The sequence below is a fragment of the Sturnira hondurensis genome, unplaced genomic scaffold (assembly GCF_014824575.4).
Source record: "Sturnira hondurensis isolate 20B ecotype Veracruz unplaced genomic scaffold, ASM1482457v3 Scaffold0000867, whole genome shotgun sequence".
NCBI classification, from domain to species: Eukaryota; Metazoa; Chordata; class Mammalia; order Chiroptera; family Phyllostomidae; genus Sturnira; species Sturnira hondurensis.
Window position 1 is genome coordinate 956,984 of NW_028073498.1, and position 15,329 is coordinate 972,312.

The window sequence follows — 15,329 nt, forward strand, 5'->3', positions numbered from 1 at the left end:
TCTCCCTATCTATTTTTTTAAAGATTTTATTTATTCATCTTCAGAGGGGAAGGGAAGGAGAGAGGGAGAGAAACATCAATGTATGGTTGCCCCTTGTGCATCCCCTGCCAGGAACCGGGAACTGGCCTGCAACCCAGGCATGTGCCCGACTGGGAATCGAACCGCGATCGTGTGGTTCGCAGGCCCGCACTCAATCCACTGAGCTACACCAGCCAGGGCTCTCCCTATCTATTTTATGCCTACCAATTATGCTTCTTATTCCCTGTACCTTACCCTGCCAACTCTTTTCCTTACTCTCCCCCTCAGTCAAAATCCTCCATGTGATCTCCATTTCTCTGATTCTGTTCCTGTTCTAGTTTGCTTAGTTTTTGGTTTGTTTTTAGGTTCAGTTGTTGATAGTTCTGAGTTTGTTGTCATTTTACTGTTCATAATTTTTGATCTTCTCCTTTTTCTTAGATAAGTCCCTTTAACATTTCACATAATAAGGGCTTGGTAGTGATGAACTCCTTTAACTTTACTTTATCTGGGAAGCACTTCATCTGCCCTTCCATTCTAAATGATAGCTTTACTGGATAGAGCAATCTTGGATATAGGTCCTTGCCTTTCATGACTTCAAATACTTCTTTCCAGCTCCTTCTTGCCTGTAAGGTCTCTTTTGAGAAGTCAGTTGACAGTCTGATGGGAACTCCTGACAGTTACACCTAGGTAACTGTCTCCTTTCCTTCTGCTGCTTTCAACATTCTCTCCTTATATTTAATCTTGGGTAACTCGATGATGAACCTTGGTGTGTTCCTCTTCAGGTCCAATTTCTTTGGGACTCTGAGCTTCGTGGACTTCCCGGAAGTCTATTTCCTTCGCCAGATTGTGGAAGTTTTCCTTCATTATTTGTTCAAATAAGTTTTCAACTTATTGTTCTTTTCCTTCTGGAACCCCTATGATTCGGATGTTGGAATGTTCAAAGTTGTTTCAGAGGTTCCTCAGTCTCTCTTCATTTTTTTTGAATTCTTGTTTCTTCATTTTATTCCAGTTGGATGCTTATTTCTTCCTTTTGTTCCAGATCGTTGATTTGAGTCCCAGTTTCCTTTCCTGCACTATTGGTTCCCTGTATAGTTTGCTTTATTTCACTTTGGGTAGCCTTCATTTGTTCCTTCATTTTGCAACCAAGCTCAATCAGTTTGGTGAGCATCCTGATTACCGGTATTCTGAACTGTGCCTCTGATAGGCTGTCTATCTCCTCATCACTTTGCTCTTCTTCTGGAGTTTTGATCTGTTCTTTCATTTGGGCCATATTTCTTTGTCTCTGCACACCTTTTAAGTTGTAGGGGGACAGGGCTTTAGGTATTCACCAGGATGGGGCAACTGTCTTTGCTGTGTTGTGGCACTATCTGTGGGGGAGGGGCCTGAGAAGGAACAATGCCACTTGCTCAGCTGTCATGCCACTTTCAGTTACTTCCCCCAGTACCCACAAGCAAACTGGGCCCTTCTGGTGCTGATTCTCAGGTGATTGGGTTTGTGTATATTCTAGGACCCTGTGGTTCTCTCCAGCAAACTGACTCACAGGAGGCTAGCAGTTTCTCCCACTGCCACAAACCCCACAGGTTTTTACAGCCAGAGGTTTGGAGGCTTTATTTTCCAGATCTGAAACCCTGAGTTGTACTGTCTCACTCCCCAGTTGTTCCTCCTGGTTTACCTTCTCGTGAATGTGGGACTGCCCCACCTGCCAGCCACTGCCTTGCTAGCATCCTCTCTGCCCCTCCTACCAGTCCGAAAGAATGTTTCCTTTTTAATTCCTTATTTGTCAGACTTCCATATAGTTGGATTTTCTGGGAGTTCTGGTTATTTTTGGTTTTTAAATTTGTTGTTCTTTTGGTTGTGTAAGGACGCTAGGCATATTTACCTACACCTCCATCTTGTCCAGAAGTCTGCCAAGTCCAAACAGAGATAATTTCTGATAAAATTACAATAGTACATAAAAGGCACATGCATATAAGAAACTCCAAGTTAAAATTTTACTAGACAACAAGAAACTGATGTATATCTCAAAGTATAGTTTCTTTTTAAAAAATTAATTGTACAAAGCAATATCATAAAACATAATTGTTTTATAAATCAGGCTTAAGAACCTAATTCTATCTTTTTACCTTTTGTCCCTACTTTTTTTTTATTTAACTTTTGTTCAAGTACAGTTTTCTTTCTTGTATTCCCCCCCTGCCCCCCCCAGTGCTCCCTAACCCCCTCCCATCTCCGCTCTACTTTTTTTTTACTAAGGGAATATTTATAACATAGAAACTTCTCATGTTAGGTAAGTNTTCCCCACCCTGCCCCCCCCCCCCCAGTGCTCCCTACCCCCCTCCCATCTCTGCTCTACTTTTTTTTTACTAAGGGAATATTTATAACATAGAAACTTCTCATGTTAGGTAAGTCACTTTATTTAATACTACCACCTCCTCCCTTGTAATTACAAAGACTTAACAACCCTTAATTAAGCCTTACAGCACTTGGGGGAATTTAGCATTATTGCAATCATCTGCAGAAAGTAAAACCAAGAAGCAGCCCAGCAGCAAGACTTGTCTGAGGTTGCATAATGAGTTGATGGCAAAATGAGAGTAACACCCTTATACTTGGCAAATCCAGCTCTAAATAATTTGGATTATTCTCATGCATTAGTTAGGGATCTGCTCTGGTTAACTTCCTTTCTTTAAAGATGACTAAAACAAATGTTAAGGTCCAAATAATAACTCCTATGTTTATTTCTTGAATAACTTTCCCAAACTTTGTATTCCATATAGAATCACAGAGGTAGGATGATAACTGCCTCATCTTATTCATAGGGAAAGTGAGGCCCAGAGGATTAAAAGATTTCTCCATGAGAAATACTGACACAACTAATGAAGATACAGGTCCCTGACTCATTTAGAGCTCTTTCCAAAAGTCTGTAAAGCCTCACTTCCACATTCTTACTCTTCTTCCTCATTCACCAGGTGCTATTCAATAATTCTTCTCCTCTCTCTTTTTTGGTAGCTTTTACAGAAACTCCATGAAAACAGAAGCTATTTTGAGATGCCAACAAATCAAAGTTACAAAGAAAAGAGTAAGTTTGAGGAAACTTTCCTAGTTAACGTGATACCACTTATTCTCTAAGAAAATTGTTCTATTTAGTTTATTTTTAAAAAGCAGGTTGTTTGCTATTTAAGGGTAAGAGAGTGTAAATAAAAGCATTCTTACTCAAAGGAAAAATGTCAATTCAGAAGAGTCTGCTACTGTGCTGATCTGGTTCTCCAGTGTAAGGTGAACTAGGAACTTGTCTCAGCAGCACTGTTATTTGCTGTTCAGAGTGAAAAGCCAGTGAACTCCTGGGACACTGCCAGAGAGGCCTGGGAAAAAAAGAAAGCCCTCAGATGTGTGAATAGCTGTTTGTATCTTACTGGAAATAGCCCCATCTGAACCGCACAGATAGCACTGGCACTACTGCCAAGGAGAAAATCTCTGCTGGAGAAAGGAAGGGGCAGAACTTGAAGGGACTTTCAAAAGCCCAACTCAAGAGATTTGTGAGTACCTTTCAGGATAGAAAAAAAGAGAAAGTCACATGTGGTCTTCTCAGTACTTGAATAGCAAACAGTGAAGTTATGGTCACAAAGAACACAGCCCAATCTAGTGTTCAAGCACCCAACCATGAAGAAAATGACCCTTCCCATGGAAGTTTTTCACTCCAAATGGCCAAAAAAGGCTGTTTTCTAAATGGCCATTGCCTGTGGACCAAGGAGAAACACTGAGCTGGGTGAAACCTTATTAATCACCTGCTGGACTATGGCCTTTCCCAAGATACCAGTGTGGTGTGTTTCTTTTTTTCTTTTTTAATTCTTTAGCATACACAGAGAAGAAACTTAGTGGTCTTTTAAGTAAGTAAATGAAAGGCTCAATCTTTGCATTTCAAAGACTAGAGGCCCAAAGATTTGTTCCCAGCTGGGCAGTACCACAACTGGTGAGCCAGGTTTTCCACCTCCAGTCAGGGGTCTCTTCTACTACTGGGATTTTTCTCTTCTATCTACAAAAAGTAAATCAATAGCTACAATGTGATGATGGTTGGAAAACTGTGACTATGCTAAAAACCATTGATTGTACACTTTAAGTAGTTGAGTTGTATGGTATGTAAATGACATCTCAATGAAGTTGTTATACACTAAATATGAAATGCAAAAATCCAAACTTATGTTAAATAAATTAGGGAAATGACTATTAATATTACTTTGGAGTTCTTTTGACTTAAAAAAGGATTAGCCATGAGGTTCTATTAACTATTTTACATTTTGTTGTTCTTTACTTGGAGAATGACTTGGTAAATGTAAACTCAAGCCTGCATTAAAAATAAAAATGGGTTATCTCCTCAGCTATGAAGTAAGTTAAAAGTAAGTACTGGGTTGGCCAAAAAGTCCATTTAGTTTTTTTCTGTAAAATAAAAGATACATTTTTCATTTTCACCAATAACTTTATTGATTTAGATATTTTGCATATATCAGCTATCTCCATCATGGTATATAACATTGATTGTTCTCAATTAATGTCTCGATCCAATCGCTATAAACTTCAACTGGTCTACCTGACTGTGGAGCATCATCTGCAAGAAATCTCCAGCATGAAAATTTGCAAACTACTTTTGACATGTTCAATCAATCACAGTACCTTCTCCATACACTGCACAAATCTTTTTTCACATCTCAGTTGTATTTTTACCTTTGTCTTTTTTAAAAAGATTTTATTTATTTATTTAGAGAAAGGGGAAGGGAAGAAGAAAGAGAGGGAGAGAAACATCAATGTGTGGCTGCCCCTCACATGTCCACAAATGGAGACCAGGCCAACAACCCATGCACGTGCCCTGACTGGAACTAGAACCAGAGACTCTTTGGTTTGCAGGCCCACACTTTATCTATACCAGCCAGGGTTACTTTTACCTTTCTTGAAATGATAAAGCATAAGATGGTGAAAATGTTGCACATTTCTTCCATCTTCAATATTGAAATGGCTACACAAAAATTCGCCAATTTTGATGTTTTTAAAAAATGCACGCTGATATGACAGCGGCCACAATACGATCTAACAAAATTGTTTTGAATGAAATTAAAGACAACTAAGTGCTACTAGAGCCATATTATGGAAAAAAACAGATGAACTTTTTGGCCAACCCAATAATAGAAATTTAATTTACATTCAACATGTTCCAGAAATGTCCATCTTTTAAAGCAAGGTACTCATTTAGTATCCTCTCTTTTTTATTAATAAACTTTATTTTGCAGAACAGTTTTAGATTCACAGCAAAACTGAATGGAAATTAGAGTTTCTATACTCTCTGTATATTTTAAACAAATTGCTAGTGATTAAGAAACTCTATTCTAATTGCAATATGATAGATAATTTTAGAGCTTTAGACAATATCATTTAGTGTAACTTCTTTTAAAACATAAAAACAAAGAATTCACATTCATATTCTCATAATTCCTTCCTAGGACATGTACCCATTCTTGTTTGATTAGTATTTGCTGCCACCTAGAGGTAAAAATAGTTTGTTTAAAGAGAGTTATCTTTAGCCCTGACCAGCATGGTTTAGGGTCAGCAAAAGCAAAAGATTCCTAGTCGCAGCACATGCCTGGGTTACTGGTGGAGCCTGGTCCCTGGTTGAGGCATGTGCAAGAGGCAAATGGTCAAAGTTTCTCTTACACATCAATATTTCTCTCCCTCTCTTTCTCCTTCCCTTCCCCTCTCTCTAAAAATAAATTAAAAAATCTTTATTTAAAAGAGTTATCTTGAGAATGGTTGAGAGTAATTCCTAGCAGAGGGGGAAACTAAGAGCAGGAATTCATGGAGTTAATCCGCCCATTTAAACTTTCTTTCCTACTATGTGTATGGTCAACACTTTGAATGATTTTTTTTTTTGTTAATCCTCACCGGAGGACATGTTTTTCATTGCTTTTAGAGAGGGGAAGGGAAAGAGAGAAAACTCTATTGGTTGCCTCCCATCTGTGCCTGGACCAGGGATTGTAAGCACCCAGACCAGGGGTCAAGCCCACAACCTAAGTATTTGCCCTGACCAGGAATCAAGTCTGCAATCTTTCAGTTATGGGATGATGCTCCAACCAACTGAGCCAGGGCTCAAATAATTTTTTTAAGCTATCCTGATTTTCTTGTGCTAGAAGCTTAATAAGCCTGAGAGATAGTCATTGTTATCAATAACATTTTCTTCTCCAAGTTAGCTGAGAAATGCCATTTTGCATGATATAAATGTAGCTGCTATTACTTGTCTTGGATTGCTGTTTTTATTTTATCAGGATATAAAATGACCTCAGATTTAGATTCCTGTGCTTATATTCTGAGATTTCATGGTGTTTTCAGTTTTCTAAAGTCTTTAAAAAATGAAACATTCCATACACAAAACACAGCACAGAGGATAACAACATTTCCACATTGAGTACCTCATTTTATCTCAAAGTAACTCTAAGATGGGCAAGGACAAAGGGAAGTGAATGATCACTTCCTGAGTGTCTACTAAGTACCAGGCATTTTAGATCTAGGTTCTTCTTTGAGGTGAGTGTGATCAGCCTTAACAATGGATGATGATGTTCCAAGGCTCAGGGAGAGTAAGTCACTGGTACAGGGTCACAGAGCTGGGAGTGTCAGAGCTGGGACCCAAACCATGGATCTGTCTGATTGTAAAACACTGTTTCCTTCCTAGCATCACCATTCTGCTTCTACTTTTCAACACCTTTTAAAGCAGGCAGGGTGAATACTGTGGTCCCCATTCTACGGATAAATTAATGGAGGTTCAGAAAGATAAAACAAGTTGCCCAAGTTCACATAAATAGCTAACAAGTGGCAGGAATGAATAAGAACCAAAGATTCTCATTCCACATTCATTATTCTTCCCGTGAAGTGACATATTTTATAAATTTTAAAAAACTTGGAAAGAAAATGAATATTTATAAATTTCCAACTACATTTATTTGCTTAATTATGAGCTTTAGTAGTTATCCAAACTAGAAATGAGAAATTCATCTAGATAGATGGGAAACTATTTTGGTAAGCCTATTGTTTCTGAACTTTAAAAACATTTTTACTGAAATCACACAGTAAAGTATACAAATCTAACAGGTACAGCTTGACAAATGTTTATAAATGGATATTTCGATGTAACTATTGCCCTTATCAAGTCTTTCTGGACATTTTAATGAGCTACACCATTATTATTTTCTACGTGGAATTTTATTTATATATTTTCCTTTTTATTTAATATATTGGGGTGACACTGGTTAACTAAATTATATAGGGTTTCAGATGCATAATTCGACATACACCAATAAATTTTAAGCCCAGATGTAAGGCAAGAGAATCCTGACCACCTGTGTATATCAACAGGGATTTTTATGACACAACCAAGTAAGCTAAGATTGTATAAACTTCTAATTTTTTTGCTATAACTGACAAAAGGAGGAGCAGCAGAGTCACTCTTTTGAGAGAAATTTGAGAACCACCCATATATTCTCTTTCGGGGCCTGAGACACTCTGACAACACAAAGAAATTTTTCTCTTGCTGCAAGGTTAACAACTGTGACTATGTCACATAGTTCTATGAAAAGACCCCCCTCTCAGAAAATAGGCTATATCTTTGCAAAAAAGAAGAAACATGACATTCGCAAATACAAGTCCAAAGTTCAAGTCCTCTGCACCTTTTTTCCTGTTTTGTTTTCTGTTTCTATTAAAGCCCAGGAGACACCTACCCCACTACAGCCTCCTATAGCAGTATCCCAAATGAAGGAAGGATGCTATGGCAGGATCTCACCATTGGCCTGAGGAGGATAATAGCAGGGACTAGAATCTGCCTCTGCCCCTGCCCCTCAGCATGACTACCTGGTTCATTCATTTATTCAACAAACATTTGTTGAATGCTAACTATGTGCCAGGCATTGTCCCAGGCACTGCTGGCATACATGAGTGGACAAACAGTGCCCTATGGCACTTATATTCTAGAAGAGAAGGTGATCTGGGTCAAGCTGATAGAGGCTGCCCTGAGGCACTGGGCATTTCCTCTGCCATCCTCTCCAGCCCAAAGGACTAACTCTGAGCCTGATCTACCCAGACAACTGAAGAATTTTTGGAGAGAGGGCCGGAGTAGTGTGGGTAATATCTAGATATTGTTTAGCAATGAATTTTTAGGCAGGAAAAGGAGTCTAAAACTCATTTTTATTTCCTGGAGTTCCATCTCATTGCAATCAAATATCAAAGTAAGTCCAGGTTCAGAGAGGAGAGATATCCCTAATTGTGGCAGCCAAAGGAAACACTCACCGGCTTTTGGAGCCGTCCAGCAATGTATAAGTTATTCCAGTTAAGGAGATCTTCGATCAAAATACTAGTGCTGATAACCCCATATTTTATAAGCTGGAAAAGAAAAGAAATGGGCATAAAAAGGAGCAAAATACCATAATGTTGCTTATGCGGATACAAAATATAAGGTAATACATTTCTGTCAGAGTAGTACCTTAATTTTCAAAGCCACCCAAAATGCCTACTTTGTAAAAATACACACGTCTCTACAAAAATTGTCCACGAAGGATAAGTTTCCAAGACTGATTTGTTCCTTCAGGTATATGAGGTGAAGTGACCACTATTTTAACTTAGACTCGTGTGATGTTAAAGGCAGAATGGCTCTTACAGGCAATCTAGTATCAGTACTCAAGGAGTTAGAAATAAAAAACGGGTCCATCAGCACAGACTGTTTGAGAAGCAATAATAAATGTTATGCTTCTCATTTGAGAAACAAGAAACCCGAGGCTCAGAGTGAATAAATGATACACCTAAGGTGGAACTATTAGTAGCAGAGACAAGACTAGGTTCCTTAATTCTAGTCTGGTTTTCCAATGTTCATTTTATCACAAAGTACAAAGAATGTTGTTCAGGTCTTTATTGACATCCTTTACAGCAGGGGCCCCTACCTCCAGGCCATGGACAGATACTGGTCTGGGCCTGTTAGGAACAGGCCGAATGACAAGAGGTGAGCTGGAATGTGGTGTGCTTGAATCATTCAAAACCAACCCCCACCCTGGTGGAAAATTGTCTTCCACAAAACCAGTCCCTGGTGCCAAAAAACTTGGGGACTGCTGCTTTACATGGTGAATTTCTCTTTCACTACTGACTATTCCAAACACTCATATTTACAAAGCAATATCCAAAAAGAAAACCTCTTTATCAGTTATGAATGCATGGAATTATGGTTAAGCTCATGCAACAGTAATTTGTACAAACCCTGACTGTAATTGTACCAGGTTACAAAATCCCATTTGTTTCAACAAATATCTCTGGCCTTACTCTGCTGAACTTCAGTATCCCAAGGGCCTTAGCAGGCTGCAAATATCTGAAAAGTAGCTAAAAAACTTTAATTAAAAAGTACAGGCCCTTTGGCATATAATCATGTCCAAATATTTGGTTACTGGAGCTTTTAACATTGTTTGAAACTACTAATTAGAGATAGGCTCAGCATAGTATTAATTATGAAGAAGTAACAAAGCTATGTGTTTGGCATGACTAAGTGGACATTGGAGGCTGTGCTAAATAACCTTCCCTCCGCTCTAGCCACCATACTGCAGAAAGCTTTCTTACTGCAGGCACGTAAAAGCTGGGAGCTAACAGAAACACCACTGGCCTGGAAGTCATTTTTTTCTGTCTGAAACTTGTTTTTTTTCATCTGCAAAGTGCAGGTGGAGCAGGATTGGACCTCAACCAAAAAAGTAAATATATGACCCAAAGGTTATGCACATACCACCAATCAATCACAGCACTCATTCCTGCCAAGTTAGATAGATCTTCAAAATCCTTCTCACTCAGTACTCAATGTCTCGGCCTTCAAAGTGTGGTCCAATGACCAATAACATCAGCATTGCCTGGGAGGTTGAAAAAAATTACAGAATCACAGGCTCCATTCCAGACCTACTGAATCAGAATCTGCTCCTCAGGTGATTGTCTACATATCAAAGTAGGACTGCACTAAGCAATCAGCATCATTGCGCAGATTTAACATGGCTGGTGGAACCCGTATGTCCTTCTTAGCCAGGGGTGTCTAACTCATTTTCAATGGGGGCCACATCAGCCTAGCAGTTGCCTTCAAAGGGCCAAATGTAATTATAGGACTGTGCAAATGTAACTATTCATTAAATAGGGGCAAGAAGCTTGGTGCTGCTGCTGGGCAGAAACAAGGTGCCCAGCAGGATAAAACAAGGTGGAGGGCTGGATTCAGCCCTTGGGCTTTGTGTTTGCTACCAGTGTTCTTAGCTCTGCTCATTTCTAGGAGACATTTGATTTAGTCTGTTGGTCATCTTAGGCTGGGATCCTGCCAAGTTCTTGGCAGCCCTCTTAGAAACTGGGCCCCTTCATCTAAAAGACAGTTCAAGGGTCCTGCTGTCAGAAAACCCTCTGCCAGGATCTGTGCACCTTACCAGTACCAGTAATCATCAAATTCCACCCACCTGATGGCACCACACGCTCGGAACTACCTATGATAGCCTCTTTACTTCCACATTCTTCCTGGGAGTGTCAGCCCCTTGTATAGATAAGATTAATTTCCACTCTGATCCTTAATGGGCCTGCCTATTCTTCCCAATGACCAAACCACTAGTTCTCAAAGTGTGTTTACCCAGACCAGCAGCAGCATTATTTGGAAGCTTGTTAGAAATGCAAATCCTGCCCTAGCTGGTATAACTCAGTGGACTGAGTGTGGGCTGAGGACCAAAGGGTAATTGGTTCAATTTCCAATCTAGGGCACATGCCTGGGTTGTGCCGGGCCAGGTCCCCATAGGGGGTGCTCAAGAGGCAACCACACATTGATGTTTCTCTCCCTCTCTTTCTCCTTCCCTCCCCCTCTCTAAAAATAAATAAATAAAATCTTTTAAAAAAAAATAAATGCAAATCCTCCTTGCTAAGATAATACATCTTTAAATTCTCATCATAAGAAAAAAATTGAAACTATGTGTGGTGATGGATACTAACTAAACTCATTATGGTGATCATGTCATAATATATATATATATACATATATCAGTGTCATACACCTAAAATTAATACAAGGTTGAATGGCAATTATATCTCAATTTACAAAAAAAAAGCAAAGCCTCAAACCCTACCCCAGACGTGAATCAGAAACCCTGGGGTGGGGCCCAGCAATCTGTGTCCAACAGGCACTCTGGGGGATTCTGATGCACATTAACATTTGAGAACCACTTGGCCAAAGGCAAAAAAAAAAATACAGTTACATTAGATCATCTTCATCCAGCAGGAACTTGAACATTTCCTGACCGCAAAAATATACATATTTGGTATTCTAGTAATAAAGGTTAATAACAACCCAAGCCAAGGCAAAAGCCCAAAGTCACTTACCCTACCATCACACATGATCAATGTATTGTAGTAAACTCCAGCGCCATAATTATCCTGGATAGTGGTGATAAACTTGGGCCCCAAAACCTTTAGGAAAGAGTAATGGTTCCAATTCTTCTTCAGGTTCTTTGAATGCCATGCAACAGGGTCATCTACTGTGAACACAAAGTCCAGCATAGCACTCTGAAAGGTGAAGAAAAGAGAATGATTTTAGTTTTACTTCCTGGAAAGTCAGCCAGTTAGAGTGAAAAGCTCTAAAATTCTATGCTGTTATGATTTATAAAAAACCAAGGATGGTCATCAGAAATTTAAGCAAGTCTCTGGAACCAACTTGAGCTTTGTTTTCATCAATACACATAATAACAACAAGGCTTATGTAATGTGTACTGTCATGCCAACACTCTCCTAGACACTTTATATATTGTATGTACAGGAACTCATTTTATCCTTGAAACAATTCTACAAGGTAGGCACCGTCACTACTCCAATTTATAGGAAAGGAAACCAAGGCACAGAGTAAATTCCTTGCTGAAGGACGACTGGTGAGTGGCAAACATAGTCTGGTTCCAAACTCTGTGTGTTGGACCACTCTTCCCCACTGCCTCTTATGTAAGTGTTCCTGAATATGCTCCACTTCTCTTCCAGATGAAATAACCCTATATGGGTGAAGTCTATTCAGTACTGCATAAAGGGGAGTTATTTTAACTTCCAGTCGTTCACCAAATACTCACTGAAGACCTATAATGAGTTCTGATAGATCCTGAAGTAGTGGTAAAGAGCTCAAAGACTACTGGGGAAAACAGACAAATTATCAGTAGATGGACTTGATAGAAGAATGCAAAATGTACTAACTTCACACACAAGTGGGTCAGAAAAGAAAGCCTAAATTTTCCTATAAAATTACATTCTTCAAAGAAATTTTCTTGCAGAAGAACTCACTGGAGGGAGGAGAGAATAAAGGCCAGGAGCATGCAGCAGGCTAACTGCAAGATTCCAGGTGAGAAAAGATAGTATGGCACTAAAGGGTATAGAGATTGATCTAACAGGTGTTGGGAGCTACAAGACTTGTTAACCTGAAGGAAATGAAGGTGAGGAAAGCAAAAGAAGAATCTTTTCTTGTGAGGAAATTCCACCTTTGCTCAAAGGAAAATTTCATGAAAAAATGAAGAGGTGGCTATAGAATCAGGAGGCTAAAGGCTGCTCTGAGTTTCCCAAATGTGATACACAAACCACTGGTGATACTTGAGATTTTGGAGGGGACATGTTTTTTAAAAAATTATAATTGTTAATGTATTTAGAAAAATGACTAGCCTATAACAACCTGTAATTTACACACCTATAATCTATAAATTCTCATATGCTGTCAGTTTAAAGTGTTACTTAAAAACTAGTGTAGTTAGGAAACAGCAAATCTAAATGATATAGATAGCAGACAGATTACAGACAGGTATTCCAATCCAGAAGACCCCTTTGCAATCTGCACACTTCCATTCCCCTAATTTATTAAGGATGACAATGAACTATTAGGCTGTGCATTAACTACTGTAAGTAGAAATCCAGTTCAGAACATAAGTTACACACACAGAGAACAACTAACTCTATTTAGACTTTTGCCCCCTTTATATTAATTCAGCAAAAGTGCTACAGCCCTGGTAGAAAATAGCTTCGTTTAAATGGAAAATATTTGCCTTTCACTCTTCCGCTGTCTTCAATCTTGTCTTCACCTTGGAAACAAACTTTATTTTCAGAAAAAAAAATTTCCATCACTAGGAAAACTGTACCTTCACCGCGGTTGTGCTCAGCCAACTCTGAAGAGTAATAATGCCTAATCCTAGTCTTGTTCAATGTCCTGAGCATGGGTAAATATACTGGCCACCCACTCATTTTTACTCTTAGTTAAGTTCACTGCACCTCCCTTAGTCCTACAACCAGTCCCTCAGCTCCCTTAAGTCAGGAAGGTCATTTTGAATTTTCTCCTACAGGTAGAGACACTCCCTCAAGCTCGGCTGTGCATTAGAATCGCCTGAAAAGATTTAGAAATTCTTGAAGCCCAAGCCTGCCCCCAGACTAATTCAATGAGAATCTTCATTGCTGGAACGCTGGCATCAGTCATTTTTAAAGCTTCTTAGAGAATTGCATGCTCACCCAAGGCTCAGAACCTTAACTAGCACCTAGCAAACACTTCTTTCTTCCACCTTGCCTGTGCACCAGCTCTTCCCTCCGCATAAGTACATCTCCTGCTCTAGAAGAAAGTGGACTCCTACTTATCTTAAAAACTCAGCTCACGTTGTTATACTAGGAACGCTTTCATAGAGTTTGTACTTTGCTAGTCGAGACGTGGAGAGCGCAGAGCAGACACGCGTCTCTAGGGTTCTGAAGGGATGGAAGGCAAAATGAAAACTCGGGCGAACAGGCCGATTCTCGGCGTGGGGCTGGCCCCGGGTTGGGCTCACCTTCTGATTTGAACTGGGCCCCGCCTGGCGGTACACCCCGGAGCCGTAGGCGAAAGCCAGGCTCAGCTCCTCGGGGAAATGAGACAGGATCTTGCGGAAGGCCACCCCCGAGCTCTGCAGCGCCTGCAGCGCCATGGCGCCGAGGCCCAGAGACATGGACCCTTGGCAAGGTAGGGAAGGGGAGAGGACAGCGGGGCGGGGAAGGAATACGGCAAATGCCGTTAAGGGCTGGGAGATGAAGGACCGGGCCGACACCAAAGGGAGAATGCTGGAAACAATAAGAACCGGCGAGAACCACAAACACTAGGGTGACAGTCGTGCGGGCCAGCGGCCAACCCCAGGCACACCTCTCACGCACACGCGTTACAAAGCTGCAAGGGAAGGCCCTCGCCTTTGTGCGAGGACGCGAGGGCTTTGTAGCGACCCCTGGCGGTCGGAGGAGCGCGGTGCACGCTGGCAGCCCGGCACCGTGATGAACATTATTGGTGGGGGAAGGGTGTTGGCTAATTGAATTGCTTTTGAGAATCCTTTTTTGTTCTCACTTCAAACCACATTTTCATAAATGACTAAAAAATCTTGCGTGTTTATCGCAGAAAATTTTTAATGAGGTGAAATTCACATAACAAAATTGTACACTTTATGCACATTTCAGTGGCATTTAGAACATTCATCATGTTGTGCAACTATTATGTGTATCCAGCTCCAAAAACAGATTTCAAGGTTTAGGAAAACACAGAATTAAAATTATGCCAAATTCCACCATCCAGAGACTATCACTCTTAAGATTTGGCTGTGATTTCTTCCCATTAAAGTCCTTTTTAAGTTTGAGTATGAAAGTGGTCGATAAATGGTAAAGGTCTGCACCAATTTCTCTGACATTAGTATTTAATTTTAAGGGTGGGGAAGAGTTTCTGCTCCTTTACTTTGGTGATTAATCTCAGAATATGGCACATTAATGTTTCCTGGGAATAAACAAGACCCCTGGTGAGAGCTCACTGCTCTATGTGTAACTAGAGAAACTTGCTCAGGATCACAGGGCCATTCAGGGTGTAGTTTAACATCCAGAAGAGAGATTTTGCAGATACTCTCCTTCTTCCTTATACACTGCCTCTCAAAAATAAAAGTAGTTTTAGCTAGATTTGAGTAATGATGATGAATTTTTCATTGAGTCCTCTCTGCTGTCTTGTTGGAGAAAGTTATTGCCTCCATTTTAGGGATGAAGAAGCCAAGTTAGAGAGAATAAGCAATGTGCTTAGGATCACACCAGCTTGTGGCAAAACTGGAGCTAAAACCTAGATCTGACTCCACATCCTACAATTCTACTCCATCCTTGAAGTGTTTTGAGCAGGGATCTGTTCCCTGGATTGGACTGGGGAAAGAAAAGGCCACAGGAGGCTGTTACCATAGTTTCACCATAAATAAAGACACCTGGCCTGGGGTAATAAAGGCAGGGGTGGGATTAAT

The 15,329-nt window shown here is 40.1% G+C and overlaps 1 protein-coding gene across 4 annotated transcripts in view; it reads right to left on the reverse strand.

Annotated features, from left to right (window-relative positions):
* Nucleotides 1–14,221, reverse strand: part of TAMM41 (TAM41 mitochondrial translocator assembly and maintenance homolog) — a 55,886-nt gene extending 41,665 nt beyond the window's left edge. The window contains exons 1-3 of one of the 4 annotated variants that reach the window (XM_037050743.1): nt 13,866–14,221; nt 11,413–11,595; nt 8,332–8,424 (exon numbers count right to left, since the gene is read on the reverse strand). In XM_037050743.1, coding sequence (XP_036906638.1) covers nt 8,332–8,424; nt 11,413–11,595; nt 13,866–14,021 — 432 coding nt within the window. In that variant the 5' untranslated portion in view covers nt 14,022–14,221. Of the gene's footprint in view, nt 1–3,225; nt 3,321–8,331; nt 8,425–9,802; nt 9,954–11,412; nt 11,596–13,865 lie in introns of those variants that run through there. The other 3 variants (XM_037050749.1, XM_037050754.1, XM_037050759.1) reach the window with 3 other exon arrangements.
* Between the last annotated feature and the right edge of the window lie 1,108 nt (nt 14,222–15,329).